The 17948-nt window shown below is 43.3% G+C and overlaps 1 protein-coding gene across 11 annotated transcripts in view; it reads left to right on the top strand.

Annotated features, from left to right (window-relative positions):
• Positions 1 to 523: 523 nt before the first annotated feature.
• Positions 524 to 17948, top strand: part of CCDC88A (coiled-coil and HOOK domain protein 88A) — a 248572-nt gene continuing 231147 nt past the window's right edge. For 4 of the 11 annotated variants that reach the window (XM_089777517.1, XM_014573119.4, XM_014573118.4 and 1 more), the window contains exons 1-2: positions 868 to 1693; positions 1793 to 1893. In XM_089777517.1, coding sequence (XP_089633643.1) covers positions 1631 to 1693; positions 1793 to 1893 — 164 coding nt within the window. In that variant the 5' untranslated portion in view covers positions 868 to 1630. Of the gene's footprint in view, positions 823 to 867; positions 1694 to 1792; positions 1894 to 17948 lie in introns of those variants that run through there. The other 7 variants (XM_014573127.4, XM_014573124.4, XM_014573125.4 and 4 more) reach the window with 4 other exon arrangements.

Here is a 17948-nt window from a genome sequence, read left to right as displayed (position 1 = left end):
GTGAGGGGTCACCACAAGGACAACAGCGCAGGTGAACACATTGCTTGCCCTCATTTAAGATCCTCCCCGTTCCCCCCGTTGTTCCGAGTTGGAAGCAGGCTGCTTTCTTCTATGTGGGTGTGTCCCAATTTCATTTTTTTTGAAAGAGAACCCCACCCACCCCTCAACCACGCTACAGCGCCGTGGTTAGGAGTGTGGCTGAACCGCCCCGCCCGCAGGGCGCAGAAAGGGAAGTATTCAGCGCCCCTCTTTCTGCTCCAGTGGGGATGTAGAAAACGGCCCCCCGCTTTCCCCGGCACCAGAGGGGTTTCACCCCCCACTCTTCCCTCACGCCCCGGGCTTTCCCCCACAGGGAGTCGAACTGAATCAGTCTCCGCCTGCCGGGGAGCACAAGGGCAGAGCCACTCTCGCTCTAAGGAAGCTTCTCAGAGCTCCCGAGTCCCGCCCCGCCATCGACGCGCGCGGCCGCTGCCGCAGCTGCAGTGCGCGCGCCATGCAGCGGTTGCCCTCCCATCCCCCTCCTCAATTCCACCACCATCCAGAGGCGGCGGCTGGGGGAGGGAAGACTGGCTGGCGGAGGGATACTCTTTCCTCTTACTCTTTGCTCTTGCGGAGAGGGGCGTAGCGATCCGTGCGCTCTTGCTTCCATTGGAGCAGTGTTTCTAGAGCGTGTGATGTGACGGTGCCGCCGGGGGCTTGGTGGCCGTTACTTGGAGAAGGGACCGGAGCGGGAGGGGGGCGGTCCCTGCACAGGAAATTAGTTCTCGGGGACAGCGGGAGGCCGAGGAGCTAAGGGAGCGGAGGGGATTAAGGAGTCTGGGGGTAGGACGTGGGCACCAAGCAGCGGACGCGGGGGGGGAGGGCGGCAACAGGAGCCGGCGACTGGGAGGAGTTGGGGGACCAGGAGCCACGGAAAGGAGGGAGCCTGCGGGAGCAGCGGATGGGGGGAAGGGCGGGATCCCGGGGCGAGGCAGGGAGCGTGTGGGGAGGGGTCCTGTCCCTGCTCTAGGCTGTCGCAGTTCTGTTGCTGGCAGCGGGGCTGAAAAGGGGAACTGGTTAGAAAAAGCCACCCCTTGCTGGTGGGGAGGGGGCCGGGTCTCTATTCTTGGAGCGCCTGTAACGGGGTGTGTGTGTGTGTGTGTGTGTGTGTGTCAGAGGCTGTGGCTGTCCCCGCGGTGGCACAACATCTAGTGCTGAGCTGGGGGTCGCTGCGTGGTGTTTGCCCCATTTCCTCCCCTCCTTGCTCTGGGGCCGATTAGCCTGGAGAGTTTAACGGGGGTTTCCCCTCCTCGCTGAGTGACGAGTAGCCTGGAGGGCTTTGGGTTTTATTTTTTTATTTTTTTGGTCTGATGTAGGATCCCAGAAGCCTCCCTCCTTGCTTCCTCCCCGCTATGTAGAGAGGGAGAGATCCGTCAATGAAAAGGTTGAAACGGATTTAGATGGACTTTCAATTGCTTTTTATATGTAAAGAGGATAAATCCCAGTTACCAATTTTTATATTGCCTTGGAAAAATGGGAATCTTTTGCTGCTGCTGAATCCTTGGAGCATTTTAGGGAGTTGCTACAAAGAAGGCAAATCTTTATTTTTTTTTAAACAAGGAGCCACATTGATTTTAGCCTTTTTTATAAAATGGAGAACGAAATATTCACACCCCTGTTGGAGCAGTTTATGTCTAGCCCTCTTGTCACCTGGGTAAGCATTAATTTTCCCAAATGGCATGTTTTTAAAGGATAAATCTCTAACTGCAGAGATTGAGGTGGAGTTAGTGTCATGGTGATGATTATATTTTAGGTTAAGACATTTGGACCCTTAGCCGGAGGAAATGGGACCAACCTGGAGGAATATGTGGCGCTTGTGGATGGCATATTCCTAAACGAAGTCATGCTCCAAATGTAAGTGTGTGGGTATGTTGTTTTTTCTTGTCACTGTGTATTTTGTTTTGTGTTGAAGTCTTGTTTCTTCAACATGTATTTGACTTCTGGGCATCTTTTTGTAAAGATATATGATCATAAAATTGTGGTTTGGCTAATAGTATTCATGTGGTCATTTTGGAGCAGAACCTTACCTTATACCACATTTAGTTTAATTTGTTGCCGCTTGAATCTTTTTTTTTCTGATATAGAAAACATATTTTTAAAATTTACTGTTCAAATCTGCAGCTCTATTGTTACTTACAAGATACTGCCTCTAGAATTTGCAAGTCTGAGACACTATGGGAAAAATGACATAATTGCAAAATATGTGGTGTAGTATCTATAGGAACATGAAATGTAATATCAATATGTTTATAAATATCTGTAAATATAGCTTCATTTTTACATAAATGGTTTAAAAGTAAAGCTGTAAATTTAAAATCTTGAATAGCAATGGACTTGCATATTGAGCACAACAACAAAAACACCAGATGCGTAATAATTGGCCCCTTGATGAGGTTCTAATGTCTGTTTTAGTTCATGTAGCATATGATTTTTTGGGGGGGGGGGGAATTGTATGAAGCACCATCATATATTGTATACATACTCAGAAGGACAGACTTGTTTTTGACTTTGTTTTGTTTATGAAAAACTTTAGTTTGGTTTTAAATTGTAGTATGGCTACATTTTTATTAGTACTAGAAGCTAGAATTGACAGTTAAGTGTGTTGTTTATTGCCACAAACCATACAGACACTGTTTCTGTTTGATATAATAAATTAATTTTGATTGCTTGAAAGGTATGTATAATTGTATAAAACCTACATAATATGATATAAATGAAATAATTAGATGGATAAATTAGTCATAATTTAGAAAATATGTATTGGAGAAAATAAGTTCTATTTTCAGTCAAAATAGAACTGTAGGATACATCACCTTATTAAGTATTGTGATTTCTACCACAGTTGTGACTGTGGGACATTGCCTACTAGTATACTGCCCAGATCTTTCACATGTACATTTCTGCTGTACTTCAGGAATAAGAAGCAAGATGATAGTGGTGGAAAGAACCTCATTTCAAGCAACTCCCTGTTTTCTCTCCTGAATATTTTAAAGTCTTCCTGTGTATGTTTAACCTCTTCTTGGCTATCTACATGGGAATAACTAGACATGAACAGATATACCAATGTGTTAGGAGTGACAGTTGTTCATCTGAGAATATTGCCCAGTCATGACCAGGCACACTCTTCTACTTTGTTTATACTGTTTTCACTCATAGTAAAAATACTGTTAATTTTTTATGTATAGTATTGTAAATATGGATGAGGGATGTACTAAACAACTTTGAAACCAAATTTTTGGCCTACTGAAGTCGTCATCATTTTTGCCATTAATTTCAGTAGAACCAGTGTTTATAATTTATTTTTGTAATATAGATTCTGCAGAGAAATTCAAAATACAGAGATATCAGTAAGAACCCTTATAAAAATGTTTATATTCTAGGAAGTTTTTATTCTTGCATATGTTTGTGATTGAAGTTTACAATGTCTCTTTTACCTATGAATTTATCAAAACTCTGCTTTTACTGCATAATTGAATTGGAAATTATCCAAGTCAGAAAAGTTAAAACTATGTGAATGTATATGGTGTCAGAAGAACTTTTATTCCTTACAAAAATTTTGAATTTTAAATTTGTCACTTACTTTGCCCAAAATCTTAATAGTTAAATATTGAGAATATCAAAAGTGAAATTTTGAGAACTTTCCCAAGTCCTTGGTATTTTATTTGAGACAGTCCACTGATTCAACTTAAAATGAAAAGGAAACATGTACATTGCTTATTTACAGTGTTATGGTTTATATGTATGCAGTTAAAATGAATAATTTTCCTTAAGACGTGTTAATAGTGTGCCCCCTCTTTTTCAGCCATATAGTGGGCTTCAGGGGGAAAAAATTGGGAACCCATGCCATATGGCAGAAGTTCTCCGGGGGGGGGGGGGAGGAAGGGGGAAGGGGGGAGAGAGAGAGAGAGAGAGAGAAGCTTTAGGGGGGAAAATACATACTGTAAACATTTTACCCACAGCAGTGTATAACTAGCAAAACTAATTCTTCCAGAGATATCTGGTCCTTGGTAGGGATGTAAAGGGTTAACAGGTTGCTCAATAAGTATCACTCTTACTGGGTGATGCTTATGAGGTAAGTGGTTAATCAGTGGCCTGGCTTGGCTAGAGCAACCCTGCCCGCCATGGGCAGCAGAGTGCTACAGCCTTGCCATGACTACCACACTGCAGAATTCTGGTTAACTGGTTAAAAGTGTAACTGGTTAACTTTTTCAATGGGATTTTATATCCCAAGTCCTCAGGTGGCACTGTGCACTCTAATGGATTTTTGTTAAGCTTGCAGATCATTATACAAACTCATTGATCTCTGTAGGTTAATCTGTTTGCTATGACATGGTGTATATATTTAATGGTAAGCATTGACCACAATCACAGTTTTTCTTCTGCTCTTGTTATAATGGATATTTCCAATGGAATCTGTTGTTTTTAATATTTAGTATAGTTGCTTTTTGATTTTTTTTTTAAATCAATATTTGTTGGGAGTGGGCAAATACTGGCCTGCGGTCTAGATCTGGTTCCCTGGGATTAGTCACTGGTGGGCTGCTGATGCTATATTTACCTGTATCTCTGCAGATACGGGAGACTATAGCATCTCTTGATTGTGGATTGCCGTTCCCGGCCTATGGGAGCTGCAGAAAGTGGTGTGGATCAGGACACTGCTTCACGCAGCTCCCATGGTCCAAGAACAGCAATCTGCTGCCAATGGGAGGTGCAATAGCCTGTACCGGTGGAGGTGCAGGTAAATATAGAGGTGGCAGCGTGCTAGGTGTTAAAATAGCGGCAGTTTGCCAGGGTTATTGCCTGCCCCTGGTGTAGGACTTGTATGGTGGTAAACTACTACAGGTGCAGAGACGGGGAGAGCGATCAAGTAAGTTTGATGATGATCGAGTACAGAAAAACCCCGACTTACATCCTGGGCCTGCATTTACAACCGCGCATGGTGCCTATCTTAAATGCAGGTTTGAGTTATGACGCCCCCGACTTGCAATGCATCCCCAGGAAATGATCGCATCACAAGTCGGGGGCCACCTGTACCATATGAGAATTTCAGAGAGAACTTCCAAACTTGTACTTTCTAAGGGCTCATCTAGACTACACAGAACAGATCTTCTTCCAATCACACTTTCAAAAGCAGAGCTTTTGAAAATGAAAGAACTTTAGACGCAGCTTTTTCGGCAAACCCCTCTCTCCCTTTGTTGAAAAGCCACTCTTTCTCAAAAAATGAGGTTTACGCGGCTTTCCAACAAGGTTGGGGGCGGAGGGGGTCGCTGAAAAAGCTGCGTCTAAACTACTTTCAGTTTTGAAAGCTCTGCTTTCGAAAGCGCGATCGAAGATTATGCAAATTCCTGTGAAATTTGCATATCCTCTTTCGACTGTTCCGCGTAGTCTAGATGAGCCCTATAGGAGGAAGGATTCAGTGATTACAAAGGAAGCCTTGGACTTGGAAGGTATTGATTTGATTTTCTGTTCCCATGCAGACTTCCTGTATGATTTAAGTCACATTGTCTTTCTGTGCCTCAGTTCCCCCACCTTTAAAATAAAATCCATTTGTCTTCACCTGTGAAGATAAATGGATTGAATTTTGTGATGTGCTCAGATTCTGTAGTAACTGTTACTATATAAGTACCTAAGTACTTAAAGTACCTTTAATTATCTTTTCAGTTTATGGGAAAAAAGCTGTGCCCCCCGCTCTTTATGCTTGCCAGCCCCCCTCTTTCTGGTGGCTTTTGTGGCCTGAGAGCATGAGAGTTACGCTCACAAACCACCCTCTTTCTGGGTGTAGGTGTCTGGCCAGGGGGGAGGGTGCAGGAAAGGGCTGGGGGAGGGTGCCTGGCCAAGGGTAGGGGGCTGGAGGTAGGTGTCTGGCCAGGAGGAAGGGGCAAGAGTGAGCTGGGGGAGTGAGGTCTTGGCAGGGTAGAGAGTGAATGGTCTAGAGGTGCAGGGTCTTGGCTGGGGGTGCGTGAATAAGAGGGTTGGGGGTAGTGCGAGGAGGGGCTGCAGCCAGTAGGGCTGCGGGGAAGAGACTAGTTAGCAGGAAAGGTTGCCGGGGCAGGTTCAGGCAGCCAGCATCGATGTGGCATGACGCGAGGAGGGGCTGCAGCTGGTAGGGCTGTGGTGGAAGAGGTCGGTCAGCATGAAAGGTGGGGGTGTGCATTCTAGGTTTGGTCTGGCCAGCGGCAATGGTAGTGTGGCTGTGGGGAGGGTCTGCAAGCTGCAGAGGAAGAAGCTGATTTGCGGGGGAAGGTGGCTGGGGTCAGGAGGTGGGGGCAGGAGCTGGTGGTGGTGGTCTGAGATGACTCTCCCCTCCTCCCCCACCCTGGTGGGGGCATGATGTAAGGACCAGAGGAGCTGCCTGGAGCTGGGGGCAGGATGTCACTCTGTCATCTTGGAGGAATTTTTTTATATATAGTGTGTATATCTAGAGTGCTCTTATTGCACATCTGCATGTACATCTGATGTAAAAACAACACATCATTAGCTCTTAGGTATTTTTGTCCATAGATCATAAAGGTCCTGACTATTAATCTTCTGTTTTTTAGTCTTTGAAATATTTTTTGCTACATAAACCTGTTATGGTTGTGATGTATAGAAGGCTTGTAATGTAAATATTTACATGTTTAAAGAACTACTTACTAAAATAAATACAAATAGACAAATTATATTTTTAATTGAAAAAAATTGTCTGCTTAAGTTACATTGAAAAGTTTCTCAAGATATACTTAGATTATTAAATTACTTAATACCATATACAAATGGAAATTTTCTTTGACTGCATAGTGACTACTAGGTTTTTTCAATACAAACTATTATTCTAGAATTCATAATTTTTCACAGTTGTCCGTATTTAAGAAAATTATTTTTTGTGTGCAGTAGATAGCAACAAATCCCATAGTATTTTAGTAGCACCATTAGATCATTCAGATATTTTACTGAATGTTAAGAATTCAGGACTTTATGAAAAAGGAGAAACACAAATGTATGTTAATTATCAGGAAATGTATAACATAAAAGGCTATTTACATAATGCTAACCCTAATCAACAATCAGTGGAATAACCCACATGGTCAGTCACTTCAAATTAAGACCTATTGATTTAATAAAGATAATTGTAATGAGTGCATAAATTGTTACATTTATATGCTATTCAAGTATGAAAGTGACAAGACGGTCAAAACCAGTCTCTTATGGAAAACTTATTTTTTATTTTAGCTTTAATCGAGTGCTTTCTATATTACATGGTTGTCTTTTGGGTTTTATGGAAATCTGATAGTAATAAGTGGTCTGGATCTTACAAACACTTTAGTCTCATTAAATAAAGTTAATGTTTGCAAGAATTGGGGCTATCATTACATTTACACTGTTCATGAGTTTTGAGTTATATAACAGTGTCCTGCACGTATGTTATGATTTTACAGAAGTGTTCCTTTGGTTATGCTTTATGTGTACTTATAGTAATGGTGCCATTTGAAAAAAACTATTAGGATATACGTCTCTTGTAATTGATTGAGGATAGTGTCTTTTGGTAATGATGGCAGAAAAACATACAGCACAGTCAAATTACAAGTATTACTTTCAAATAGCTGAATTTAAGTCTTGAAAACTGTTGGCTAACTCAAACATATTTATCCTCACCATTTAGAATGAACATTTTTATTTTTTAAAACAATCAGCAGTTTTACAGACTAACAAATATATCATGAGCTTTGTGGGTAAAACCCACTTTTTCAACTTTAGTAACACAGATTGAACCTCTCTAGTCCGGCAACTTTGGGACTAGCTCTTTCCTGCACCTTACCTCCTGCTCAGACTCCATACCCTCACTCCATTCTACACCCATTTTGTCATCGTGGTTGATTGGCTGGTGGTCCTTGGGAAGGTCTGTTGAATGGGGTGGGCTATGGGCCAAAAAGTTTGAGCACCACTGCATTAAGGAATCCAACCAATTCCCCATTGCTGTATTATCTTTTATCAGGCACTATCACCAGTAGTAACTTACATTACTTCCCACTAACATTTGCAAAAATATAAAAAAATTAAAAAGTAACTATGTTATTATTGAGATCTTGTGTACTCTAATGTACAAGACCAAATTCTGTACCACCAGAATCTAATTATTAGGGCAATGTTTCCTCCTTGTACTGTATTCTCGTTCCTGTTGCCCATGCACAAACTGTCTGAGAATACTAATTTATGTAATATTAATTACACTTCTCAACAATATTTTTAAAGTGATTGTTTTAGAGGGTGAGTGATTATTCACTGTGCCCTTTCTATTGGCTGGCTGCACTCCCCAGTCCCTCCACTCCCATGATACTGGGCAGGTGGCCTAGTCAATAACCACCTCTCCATCTCTGATCCATGAGTGCACAACATGTACTGTACTCCTAATCCAACTTAACTCCTTGTGAGGGAAGCTGGTGAGTAAAAGGCAGCTGCAGGCAAGTCCTGCCAGGGTATGGAGATAAAGAACAAAATGTTAGGCAACCCTCTGCAGTGAAATGGTGAATTTAGAAGGAAAATGTTGAATTCTGAGACACCTTGGAAAAATGTCAAATTTTGCAGCTGCAGAGTCTTTCCTCAATTGAGATGAATGAGGCAGGTTCACACCTCTCAGACATATTGTTACAGACACAGACAAGTATCATTATTTTATATTTGTCCACATTTTTAACTCTTTACCAGAAGGGTTAGAATTAAATTTTAAAATTTGAGACTGTGAAACGCAGTAGTGCAACAAGGAGTGAGTTCCACAACAAATTCCATTGTTACTGTGTTCATAGGACTCTAATTATAATTGTTGGAAAAGATCCTGTTAATAATATACAGAATTTTATAAATGCCTAATGATTTATATGGTCTACAGCATGGCTTCTGTCCATAGAAGTTGTATGGTGGTAGGGTCTGTACTTGTGTTAGATATTGAGATAGTGGATGGATGAAGAGAATAGAGGACATGAAGAGACTTGTCCACATGGAAATTTTCCAACAGTTGGTGTTTCCCTATCTTTCTTTCTTTCTCCTGTTCATACCCATCTGTTCACCCATTCTTGTGTGCCCCCTCCCCCCAACTTCCAGTCCCTTTTTTCTTTGTCCCTATTCCATGTCCTTTCTACGACCCACCCCATCACCTCTCTATTTTGGGGGTTCAGTAAACTGTCTTTCCTTCCCCCGCATATGTCCTTAATGTCCTGGTCCTCTTTTCCTGCTTACCACCTGTGCTCTAAGATATATCTGAGACTTGGAAGTGAAACTCTTTGATACCTGTGCAAAACTTTAGGAAGACTGGGAATTCTGTGGGGGTAATTAAGGAAAGTTTAAAAAATTGGGTTTATAATAAGGTGCTATCTTCATTCCTAAGTTGAGAAGCAACTACTGACATAATACAGTTTGATGTCAGGCAATCAGTTTATTCATAAACAACAGTTGCAGTTGGTTCATCAATAGTTTTCCATCGTGAATAAAAATCACAAACTTTGTTCTAATAACTACCTTTGGTATATAGTGTTGAAATGAAAGTTGAGTGGAAGTCAAACATTCCTCTGCTTCAAAAGGGTTATCTAAGGAATAGAACTGAATTTCTTTAGATATAAAAGAATCTAGGTTTACATTGGCCACTTTTGCCATTGTGTCTGTCAAGGTGTGAAGAAGTGTGATACCTGACTGATATGGCTGTGCAGGCAAAAGTTTGTAGTGTAGGTGGAGATATACTGGCAAAACACAAAAGCATACAATTGTTCTTTTGCCAGTGTAGTTTATTGTTTCAGGGTAGGAGTCGGGGTTGGAATGGAATAAAGTGTACTTGCAAAATGGCAGTTTTGTTAATGTAAACTCTGCACTAAAATCGCTTTGCTGGGATTGTGTACTGAGAGTATCTGTACTAGCAAAGCACTCCTGTCGTAGACCTAGGATAAAAATCAGTTTCCCAGAGTAGCTTGTAATACTGTCCTTGTTACCAAGGTATACCACAGATTGAGAGAGAATTTAGCTACCAAACCTTGATTGAAAACTATAAAAAAATGCAATGTAAGTATGTGTCTGTATAAACACTTAGTTTATGGCAAGCTGTCGCTGTTTTTTAAGCCTTTTCAGTTAGGACACATCTAAACTACATTCCTCTTCCAAAAGAGGAATGTAAATGAGGCCGATGGGGGGGAAAAATGAGGTGTATGGGTTCTTTCAAAAAAGGATTTTTTTTTAAAGAACCCTGTATAGACTGCGGTTTCTTTCGAAAAGCCCTTTTTCGAAAAAGCGCTCTCATGCGATTATGCAATGAAGCACGAGATTTGTAAATCGTGCTTCATTTGAATTTTTGATTGGCCTCATTTACATTGCTCTTTCGGAAGAGGAATGTGGTTTAGACATAGCCTTACAGATTAACATATCTATTCGTCTGATTCTTTTGTAGTGTAAGAGTATGTCTACACTACAGAGTTTTCATTCAAACTAATATTGACATGCAAAAGTTGCCAAAAGTCAGCAAGGCATGTTGATACTCGCTCCCTCTTGTAAACAGATCATGTCCACATTTTTAGCTCCCTAGTTGACAGCACTGTGCACTGTCGTATGAATCCCACAGCACCTGGTGACACCATCTGTCGCTAGATGTTGTAGGACCACAAAATGTAGTGTGGCGCACCTGGGGACTGTGCAAAACATCTTGTCAGCCACTGCTTTGTTTCCCAGTCCTCCCAGCAGTTTCCCCGCTTCTTTTCGAGCTGTTTTTTCAACTGCTAATCTTTACTGCCCACACCAATATCTGCAGTGAGAAAGTATGGATCCTCCACTTCTCTCCTATGTGCTGTTTGGTATCTTGAGGATATAATACACTGTACCAAAGATACTCTTGAAGTTACTAATAGAAGAAGACGAATTGCAGGTGGCTGATATTCTGTGTGAGATGGATAGCAACTTGTCTTTTGGCACTCAGAGCAGCTGTACAGAATATGGTAGACCATTGCTTTTGGGCTAGAGAAACCAGCATTTATTGGTGGGGTTGCATCGTCATGCAGGTGTAAGATGAAGAGTGGTGGCTCCAGAACTTTAGGATGTGTAAACCAACTTTCCTGGGGCTCTGTACTGAGAGGGCCCCTGAACTGCGGCACAAAAACATCAGAATGAGAGCTTCCCTCTTAGTAGAGAAGTGTGTGGCAATTGCTGAGTGAAAGCTAGTAACTCCTGATTTCTGTCGATGTGTTGCAAATCAGTTTCGAGTGGGGAAGTTTGCTATTCGGGTTGCATTACTACAAGTGTGAAGGGCAATAAATCACATTCTTCTATGGAGAACTATGTCTCCAGGAAATGTGCATGACATACTGGATGACTTTGTAGAGATGAGCTTTCCTAATTGTGGGGTGTGTGCGCAATACTGGTGCACACATTCCAAGTTGAATGCCAAACCACCTTGCCACAGAGTACATAAATAGGAGGGGATACTTGATGGTGCTGCAGACACTTACGGATGACCCTGAGTGTTTCACAGACACCAGTGGGGTATGGTCTGGAAAGGTGTATGATGCATGCATGTTCAAGAACACTAGCCTGTACAGAAACCTCCAGGTAGAGACTACTTTTCCATATCATAAGATTACAGTGTGGGAAGTGGACATGCCCATAGTGATTGTGGGAGATCCAGCTTGCCTCTTCCAGCACTGGCTCATGAAACCTTACACAGAATACCTGGACAGCAGTAAGAACCATTTTAACAGGCTGAGTCAGTGCCACATAGTAGTGGAATTTGTCTTTTACATCTCCCCTTCAATATGCCAGTGTTTCTATGGCAGGCTCAATCTTATAGACGAGATTATTTCCATGGTCGAAGTCACCTGCTGTATTTTGCACAATTTTCTGAACCTAAGGGTGAAATGTTTGCTCAGAGGTCCAGCACTGAGACGCAGTGCTTGGCTGCAGTTTGAACAGCCAGAAACCAGGGCTATCAAAGAAGCCCAGAGGGCTGCTATTAACATCAGGGAGGCTTTGAGACAGCACTTTGATAACAGGACACTTAAATCTACATCTCTTGCAGTTGCTTCTCGGCTGCATCCCATTTAACATCCCATGTAACACATATCAGTGCAAAAAAATGCTTGAACAGCCTGTACCTGGGAGTGAAGTGTTTGTTATGGTCGGTGGATCAGAAAATAAAATCTTTTATGTTTTAAAAAGATTGCCTTTATCGATCAAAACAAATTACAGTGAAACACACCAGCAAACATGGGAGGGTCATGGAAAGGGTAAAATCTCATAACTTTGTGTAAGTCCAGTTATCACAGTCAAAGTTATGAGAGGAGTGGAGTGCAGGAGAAAGAGGATTCTCAGAGAGTGAAAAGGAATGCGTGGCATTGTGAGGGGTTGCTGAACAAAAAATTGTGTATGTGCTGCAAGGGAGGTCGAGCTCAGAACTGCTCACTTTCTGCAGCTTGATTAAATAATTGAGCATCTCGGTTTGTTCTTCCATAACCCTGATAATGCTCTCTGTGGAGCCTTCCTATCCTGCTTCTCCATTACACATTGGTACTCCTGCCTCTTGGGTCCTATGGAGGAGTGTTTGATCACTTCCCTTACTAAATCCTTCCTGTTGCATAGAGTCAATATAGCCCTAGGGCACCCCTGTTGCTGCCCTATAAGTTCTCTAATGTGCTTTAATCAACTCATATTTCAGCAGCCTGTGAAGTGTGTATCTTATATCTGTTTTACTGCTAAAAAAAAATGGAGTAAGACTGTAGTAATATATTGTCTCAGACCACACAGGTTGTGCTTTAGTTGGAGTGCAGGGTGCTTTGTTCTTAATTTTTTCTGCAATATAATCCAGTTAATAGCCAAACAAATTTATTAATTTTAAAACAGGAATTATTTTGTTTTTATATTTTTTTCTCTGTCTCATATCTCCAATTTGGTATTGTGTTTGAACTTCCTCCTTCTCTTTACATGTCCTCTGCTCCTATTCTGTTTCGTGGGTCTTCTCTTTCTATCTGTTCTCTTCTCCTTCCAGATTAGATCCCACTTTGTTGATTCTCTGGTTTCTTTTTATTGAACTGCTTCCTCCCCTCGCTCTTCAAACCCCCTCAAACAACTCATTGGGGAAAGAGGCATTTGTTAAGGCTGGGGTGAGGAACCTCAGGCCCTGGGGCTGGATGCGGCCCCTGAGGCTCAGGTCTCTGCCCCAGCATTGAGGAGTTTGCTGTCCCGCCATGGGTCTGGAGCACACAAAATCCACTAGCCTGGGCCCCCATAGGCTCTGGTGTGCAAGAGAAACAAGAGTGTCTTTCTCCTTCTTAAGCTTCAGAGGGGTAGCGGAGTTAGTCTATAATGGGAAAAACTTAAAAAACAACAAATAGTCTATCAGCACCTTAAAGACTAACAAAACATGTAGATGGTATCATGAGCTCCAGATGACTGGAGAAGTTTTTCCTTCTTAATTGAGGGACCATGTCAGTGCCAGATTTTGCTTTTCACTTATGTGTGGCCCCTGACTGATTTTTTTTTTTTCTGTGGGTCAGTGGCCCCAACCCAAGAAAGGTTCCCTGCCCCTGTGTTACAGTATGCTAGTGAAAAAGATTATCTGTACAATACTGTAACTTTTGCTAATTAACACTTTACTCTTCTTCCTTGAGTTGCTCCAAGTTGGTAAAGAGAGAGACATGGTGTGAACACAAGTGGGACTCCTTGGTTATCACTGCTCAGCAGTTTTGAGGGAAAGCACTGAAACAGCTCCTCCATTACTTCTGTTATGCGAACAATTAGTCAAAGCACTTAGCGGAGGCAGTGTCAAAGGCTACTACTTAGCCCAGACCTTACTGATCCACTTTTCCTCATGAGATTTTCCCTCTTTTATGTGAAAGCCAGATTTGGGGGAGGAGAGGGAAAAGATTTGGAAGGCGAGTCTTTTAAAAGCTATTTGGTGACTCAGTAAACTTGTAACTATAAATATGCTATACTTTTGTCATGGAGGAACAGCAGAAATAGTTGTTTTACAATTTATATTTATTGAATATGTACTTTGGATAGACACAATATGTATTAGGGAACCTAGTTGTTAGAACTCTATTTACAATTACGTTTTTATTAATTTTTTTGGTTTAAGGCATTTCGAACTGTGACCTTTTTAGTGTTTGGTTCCCTGTTTCTCATCTTCGTGGTACATGGTCTGATGTGTGAAAAAATTCTAAAATCCCACTTGTAGGTAGGGAGAAATTTTCTGCTCCGTTTGATTTGTGTTTATCCTTTAAACAAGGACCATCACCAAAAAATATATGGCATACTTTTGTGGTGGCCTTGGAAGATTGTTCCTATATATTTATGATATGGTATATACCAAAATAGTACAGTACAGAAATGTTTAACCTAAGGTAAAACATGGCTAGTTAACATGGCTTAAAATGTTTAGTCTGTGTATTGACAAGAATTAAGAAGGCTCTTGATTCATGCCAACATAATTGTTGTCAGTCTGCAAGTTCCAGTTGGCCATTGAAATAGCTGGAATCTGCAGATAGAGGTGCAGTAAGCTGCTTCTTGAGTGCTTGCTCATATCAATTCCAAACAGATTTGCGTGTTCAAGGTGCTCGGTTGCCAGAAGGTTTTTCTCCTACCAGTACCTGTTGGGTTGGCTGAGCCTTTAGGAATCACACCTTCATGGTGCCACATATGGGGGCCTGCTAACCTGCCAACTTTCCAGTTCCTTGTTACTGCCAGTGATGGTTGCTAGAACACTTTGTCTCTAGTTTTCTCAAGTGATCCTCTAGCATAGTTTCTTGTAAATAAAGAAATAGGTTTTAATATAGTTAAAAGTACTTTTACTCTTAACTTAAGGCAGTGTTTCTCAACCAGGGTTCCGCAGACCATTGTCAGGGGTTCCGCGAGAAATCGTGTAATAAATAAATAATTTTTTTTCTTACAGTGTAAGCTGACATATATAAAACAGGTCTTTACAAATACATTTTCTCGACAGTAATTTAGCAGTAATTGAATTGCGCTCCCTGCTGTCAACTTTTTCTGGTCAAGCAAACGTTTTCATAGGTAGGGGTTTTTCCACCAAAACCTAGAGCCCACCAGCACTAGCTCTGCGCCCAGAGCCCCCGTGCCTGTCCTGCCCCCCCCCCACCTAGCCCTGCTGCTGCCTCCTAGCTGCCAGCTGAGTGCAGAACGCTTCCTTGCATGGCGGGAGGGGTGTGTGTGGCCGGGGCCAACTGCTGCATGAAGATCAGCTGCCATGGCGCTCAGCAGAAGCCCGGCTGTCATGGCAGCTGGGCTCCACATGGCGCTTGGATCTGGTCAAGTGCTACAGCTGCCCATCATGCGGCCCCGCCAGCTGGGCGGAGGCCATGGTGAGGCTTCCTCAATAAGGGCAGACTCACTGTGGCTCCAGCCGCAGCAAGCATGGTTGCCCACTGGGCCACTCACCCTGCTGCTGTGTGGGCAACCCCAGCAGGCGGGGCTCATTAGCTGCTGGGGTGTTGCCTGGCAGTGTGCCATGGCCCGGCAGGCAGGGGTTTATAGCCTGCCACCAGTCTGTGGACTGGCAGTTGGGAACTGCTGACCTAGTCATTATGGATCATGGGGAGCTAGGTGTCCATTTCAGTGAAAGAAAAATTATGGGTGGCTAGTACATTTTATCTTTCTAGTGTCAAGTATTAAAAACTATTAACCAGTCACTCTAACCCTTGTAAAGTTTATATTTTATCTGGTCTGTTAGCTATTATGGAATTACTGCAGTGACTCCATAATTAAGTTTGAAGAGTTATTTTATTTTGACACCTATTTTTTGCTACTTTCCAACTTCTCCTATTTACCTTTTCTCAGCTTTAACATTGTGTATATATTTAATGATTCATATTAACTTTTTGGGTGTGTGGGGGATATCAAAATCTCTTTGTAACAGCTGTGGAAAGTTTGAATGCTATCAGCGATACTTGTGATGACAGCTAATGGAGAATTTTCGGTAGCTGGAGCTTCTGCTTTGTTGATCAGTTTCCAGTGCTGGAATGTTACTCCTATATGAAGAAGTTAAAGAGTAGGATTTTTAAGAAGTAAAATTAGATAAATCTACATAATAAAAATGGACAAATAGTTGTGCAGATAACTGAAGTTAACATGGTATTTAAAGCTATTGGGGAAAAAAAATCAGTGCTTGTAAATTAAAGTTTACTCTAAGAATAGACAGGGCACAAAAGTTGTAGTAATGCCCAGGGCTTGACGAATGGCGGCGAAAGCCGCTCGCCAGCCCCGCACTGCACATGCGCAAGTCCCGCATTGCGCATGCGCGCCCCGCCACTGAACAGGGCGCTCGGCTGAAATCTATTCGCCACCGGCGAGTAGATTCAGTACTTTGTCGAGCCCCGGTAATGCCTAATAGGGATGTTAAATATCAGTTAATTGAATAGTCGATTAAACTTATGAGTTCTTATTGACTAGTTGACTATTCTGTACTCTCTGGGGATGGGGACGGCAGCCAGTGCAGCCTGGCCCCACTCCAGAGGAGAACCCTGCCACTCTGCACTGCTGCCTCTGTATCTGTGAGGCAAGCCAGTTTAAAAACTAGCTCACCTCGCGGACTAGCTGCCTGTTGCCCTGCACTTGTCTCTGATGCAGAGGTAGCAGCAGCCCCTGTCCAGGGGAGGATCTGAGCACCTGGACCCAGCACAAGCTAGAACTGAGCTTGACTGCCTGTTCACATGGCTCCTAATACACTTAAATGCAGATCCTCAGCAGGGGGTAGATCCTGGACCCAGCGTGAGCCAGGTTGCTGGCCAGCCTTCTAAAAAATGTACTGGCATGGGGAGGGAAATGTGTGTAGTCTATAGCAGTGGTGGGTCGCTGCTGTCTTCCAGGTGGGTCGCAGCGCCGGCCACCATTTTTTCCTGGCTCGGCATACACATGGCGGGGGGAGCGGCTGGCCAGCGGAGTGGCATGTAAAGGGGCCGCAGTTTTTTTTTCTCAACCAAAATTTTCCTGGGGGGTCGCGCCAGGGAAAAGGTTGTGCACCACTGGTCTATAGCTGTAACCTACAAGCTTGTGCTTATCGGTTAGTCAACTACACTATTAAATCCCTAATTCCTAATCATATTGTATGCTTTGATGTAAGAAAATAAAGGGCAAAGGGAGGGGTTGTGGTGGGGAAGGGATAGGGCTGCAAGGCAGAGGCCCTTAGGGAGGAGGCTCTGGGGAGAGTTACTGGGGTCCTTGAGAGAACCTCTACCTCAGGGCTTCCTGGATGTGTACCCGGGCCTGGTGGGCCTGGCGGATAGCCCCTTTCCGCGGCTATTGTAAGACTTACCCCCTGTGGCCGGTGTCTGCCCCCCACCTGGGACAAAGGCCTCCCCCTTCTTCTCCACAATGTTGTGGAGGACAGAACAGGCCGCCGCCACCTCGATGATGTTATGTTCCCCCACCTCTAGGCAGGTCAGGAGGCACCAGAAATGTGCCTTGAGGTGGTCAAAGGCGTACTCCATCTGGATCTGGGAATGGTTCGGGTGGGCATTGAATTGTCCCTGCTGGGATCCAGGTGGCTGGTATGAGGCTTCATCAGCCACGGTATGAGGGCATAGTCCACATCCCCCAGGATGCACAATGTCATCTGCATGTCCCCAACCACAAAGTCACAGTGAGGGAAGAATGTGCCCGCCTCCAGCTTCCTGTACAGGCTAGAGTTCCTGAACACTCAGTCATCATGTGCCCTGCCCGACCACCCAACAGAAATGTCTGTAGTGTCACAGGTGGTCAAGCAGGGCCTGCAGCACCATGGAGAAGAAGCCCTTTCAATTGATGCATTGGCCTGCTTGATGGTCCAGTGCGCGGATCGGGATGTGGGTTGCTCCCCCACAGTTCAGGAATCCCAGGGCAGCAAATCCGGCCATGGTCGCATCCAGGTCTCCCAAACGGATGACTCTTTGCAGCAGGATGGAGTTGATGCACCTCAC

The sequence above is a fragment of the Pelodiscus sinensis genome, chromosome 3, assembly GCF_052426305.1.
Source record: "Pelodiscus sinensis isolate ZL-2025 chromosome 3, ASM5242630v1, whole genome shotgun sequence".
Lineage (NCBI taxonomy): Eukaryota > Metazoa > Chordata > Testudines > Trionychidae > Pelodiscus > Pelodiscus sinensis.
Note: the sequence above shows the minus strand (reverse complement) of the source record. Positions and strands in the feature narration are given on the sequence as shown.